Source organism: Caloenas nicobarica, chromosome 18 (assembly GCF_036013445.1).
Source record: "Caloenas nicobarica isolate bCalNic1 chromosome 18, bCalNic1.hap1, whole genome shotgun sequence".
Classification (NCBI taxonomy): domain Eukaryota; kingdom Metazoa; phylum Chordata; class Aves; order Columbiformes; family Columbidae; genus Caloenas; species Caloenas nicobarica.
In genome coordinates this window covers 454,604-458,401 of record NC_088262.1, presented here as the reverse complement: position 1 = coordinate 458,401, position 3,798 = coordinate 454,604, and the positions used below count along the sequence as shown (strand labels likewise).

At 67.3% G+C, this 3,798-nt stretch overlaps 1 protein-coding gene across 1 annotated transcript; it reads left to right on the top strand.

Annotated features, from left to right (window-relative positions):
- The first annotated feature begins 665 nt into the window (after window positions 1-665).
- On the top strand, window positions 666-2,950 carry SOCS3 (suppressor of cytokine signaling 3). The gene is made up of 2 exons (XM_065647526.1): window positions 666-732; window positions 1,161-2,950. Exon 2 carries the CDS (start codon window positions 1,228-1,230, stop codon window positions 1,855-1,857), a length of 630 nt encoding a protein of 209 aa, XP_065503598.1. The 5' UTR covers window positions 666-732; window positions 1,161-1,227; the 3' UTR covers window positions 1,858-2,950.
- The last annotated feature ends 848 nt before the right edge of the window (window positions 2,951-3,798 follow it).

Sequence of the window (3,798 nt, the reverse complement as noted above, 5' to 3'; positions counted from 1 at the left end):
GATCGAGGGGCTTTTGCACCCCACGGGTGTCCCGGGAGGAGCAGCCGGGGCTGGCGGCAGCCTGGCACCGTGTGCTGGACGTACAGGCCCCGGCGAGGTGGGGACGCTGGATCCGCCGCCCCACTCACGGCAGCCGCCCCGCTCCGGTGCCCCCGGCAGCCGGGCCCGACCCGCCTGGGCAGGGGGACCCCGCGCCTGCTCCGCACCCCGCAGCAGGGGGGCGGTCCGCGGTGCCCTCCTGGGGCACCGGTGTCCCCAGTCCCCAGCTGCCACCGCCCGGGGGCCACCCGCGGGCAGGACTCCCATCCCGGGGAGGGCGGCCCGGGGGGGTCCCGGCGGACCCGGGGGTGCCCTCGCACCCACGCCCCGGCTCGGGGCAGCCCGGCCCGGCCGGACCCGGCTTGCCCGGCGGGGAGGGGAGGGTGGGGGGGCGGCCGGGCCTCTCCTCTTCTTAGAAGGAAAGAGCGCGCAGGGGAGCGGGAGGGGGCGGCCGCGCTGCCCGGAATGGGCCGGCGGTGGCTGGCGGCGCGCCGAGGCGGGCCGGGCCGGGCGGGGCGGCGGGAGGGCGCCGGGAGCGTTACAAGAAGCCGCGCAGTTCCAGGAAACCGAGGGCGGGCTCTGCGCCCGCTATAAGAGGCCTCCCCGGGCGGCCTCGGCAGCTCCGCCGCCGACCGCCGCCGCACACCGGCCCCGCCGCCGCCGCCGAGACCGGCCCCGGCACCCGCGCCCCAGGTACGGAGCCGCTCGCGGCGGCACGGGACGGGGCCCCGGGGAGGGGGGAGACGGGGACCAGTGCGTCCCGCGGGGAGGAACAGACGGGTACCGGGGATGCCGGTGCCCCCTGGGGGGCAGATAGCCCGGGGCAGGGGATGCCGGTGCCCCCCGGGGCCGGCGATAGCCGGGATGCCGGTGCCTCGGGAGGGCGATAGCCGCGGGGCAGGAATGCCGGTGCCGCCCGGGAAGTGAGATCGCCAGGACCGGTGGAGCCGGTGCCCCCTGGCAAGGGCAGAGCCGGGGTCGGGGGCTGCCGGCACTCCCGGGTGGGTGATAGCGCGGAAGCCCCCAGGAGGGCAATAGCCGAGGATCAGGGGTGCCGGTGCTCCCGGGAAGGGAGAGCCGGGGGCCGGCGGTGCCGGTGCTCACTGCCGTCTCTGCCGCAGGTGATGGTGTAGCAGCCGCTGCTCCCGGCAGCAGCACCCCGAGCGCGCAAAGCTGGCTCCCTGCGCCATGGTCACCCACAGCAAGTTCCCCGCCACCGGGATGAGCCACCCCCTCGACACCAGCCTGCGCCTCAAGACATTCAGTTCCAAGAGCGAGTACCAGCTGGTGGTGAACACCGTGCGCAAGCTGCAGGAGAGCGGCTTCTACTGGAGCACGGTGACGGGTGGTGAGGCCAACCTGCTGCTGAGCACAGAGCCAGCTGGCACCTTCCTCATCAGGGACAGCTCGGACCAGCGACACTTCTTCACCCTCAGCGTCAAGACAGAGTCAGGCACCAAGAACCTGCGCATCCAGTGCGAGGGCGGCAGCTTCTCCCTGCAGAGCGACCCTCGCAGCAGCCAGCCCATGCCCCGCTTCGACTGCGTGCTCAAGCTGGTACATCACTACATGCCGCCCGCGCCGTGTACTGTCCCCGAGCAGCCAGGGGGGGACCTGCACCCCAAACGCACCTACTACATCTACTCGGGAGGTGAGAAGATCCCCCTGGTGCTGAGCCGCCCGCTGTCCTCCAGCGTGTCCACCCTGCAGCACCTCTGCCGCAAGACCGTCAACGGGCACCTGGACTCCTATGAGAAGATGACTCAGCTGCCAGCTCCCATCAAGGAGTTCCTGGACCAGTACGATGCCCCCCTCTAAGGGGCTGGTGGAGTGAGGTTACACGCTACAAGCACAAGAGCAGGGGACAGGCACAACGTCCCACCAGCACGGGGACTCACAGGGCACACCGAGCCTCTCCCTCTGGGAAGGAGGGGAGGGGGACTGGGGCAAGCCTTGGTGCTGGGGGACCCCCCGAGGAAGTGCGACACCCCCTCTCCGCAGGGAAGGAGACTGCTCTGGTCAGACTGTGGATGTTACAGTGTGCCCAGCGTGGAGGCCTCCCCGCCACAGCTGGGGAGAGCCCGTCGGCAAAGCCCCCGCGGGCTCGGGCAGCCGAGATGGCACCCGCAGCACGGGAGGACACGTGCCCCGTCAGCCATGTCCCCACCACGGGACCACACCTGGGGTGTCCTGGTGAGAGCCCCTCTGCCACCAGAGAATGGAAAGCACTGGAGCCCAGCTCATGCCTGATTGCTTTTCCTCCGTTTTAAGGGGAAAGTGGTTTTTGCCCATACTGTACTTTACCTCTTGCTGCCTCCTTGTGGGTGGAAGCTCCTTTCACACCAGGCCTCAGACTTGGAGGTCGCTGCCTTTTTCCCCTCGTTGCCATTTTCCGGGGGACTAAGCCTTAATTCTCTCCCTGCCCTGTGGTCTGGGTTACTGTACGTCATCTGGTGACACTGCACGATAACGGTCCTGGTGCTGCAAAACCGGAGGGGAAACAGTGTGTCCTGATGCTGCCAAGAGCCCCGAGTGACCACGTCTGCAAGGAGCATCCCGCAGCATCCTGGGGCCCCGGTGCTGCTGCTGGACCGTTATCCCCGGGAGTCGCACCCAGCTCTGCCCAGCCACTCCCCGCAGACCCCAGAACACGGCTCCGCAGGCAGGAGGATCCCTGGAGCGTGTCATCTCACGAGTGCTTTTCTGCGTCCGCCTGGAGAAGCGGTTGGGTTTTTCTGGCTTTTTAAAAGTTTATTTTATTTTTTAACCAAAGAGATGTTTACAGGCCAACGTGAATCACTGTCTTTTATAAAGATTCCATCTTCACCTCCAGCCTCGAGGGCTGAGCAAAACCATGCTTGAAAATTCAACCAAAACAAAACTCAGATGAAACTTTGCACATATTTATATTTATATTCATAAAGGAAATGTTTCCGTAATTTATAATAAAGAGCACTATTTTTTAATGAAAAACATGAGATCTGCTTTGTTTCCTCCCCTGCACTGCCGAGGCCGCTCGGGCCCCCCAACATGACGCACGGCCCTCCCGGCCGCTGCGCTGGCTGCGACGCCAGGACGGTGTTTACACCATGTAAGCGCCGGCTTCCTGGAGCCGCTCTGGGTGCCGGGGTGATCCCGCCGCAGTGACTCACAGCCCGGTGTGCGTAAGCGCTGCCCCGGCGCTCAGGTATGTCTGAGCCCCGCCAAGTCACTCTGCCGGCTGAGCCGTGCGGGGACAGTGCCGGCTCCAGGCACGCGGTGCAGCCACAGACTGTCCCTGGACCCCGAGAGGCCCCGGCCGTGGGGTGTGCACCAGGCGTGGGAATAACTTGGAAGCTCCGGCTGGGCAGAGGGGAGGGCGATGCTGAGCTGGAGAGCTGTGTCCGGGGGGACAGCCCCCGCAACCCTGCAGAGCCCCCGGCAGCCAGGAGCAGCCTGTGCCCGGACACCCTGTGCCACACAGCCCTTCCAGTGCCCCCGGCCCCCGCAGCACTCCCACCCCACACCGCAGGCATCGTGCCTGGCACTGTGTGCCACGCCTGGGGAACCCCAGCACTGGGAACCGGCTTCCCTTGGGAGCCGCCCCAGCACAGAGGGATGGCGGATGCGCCTGGCTCGGGCTGCCGGCACAGTGCGGTCCCTGTGACTATTTTGGTGCTTCTCTCTGGGACACAGCTCAGGGCTGCCAGGAAGCGTGGCGCAGCCTGCCCGGGCACCCGCCAGAGCTATGCGAGGAATGTCCATGCGCACGGGTGGCCA

What these genes read in the sequence shown, in the direction of transcription:
- SOCS3 (XM_065647526.1), top strand. Translation starts at nt 1,228, where the DNA reads ATGGTCACCCACAGCAAGTTCCCCGCCACCGGGATGAGCCACCCCCTC.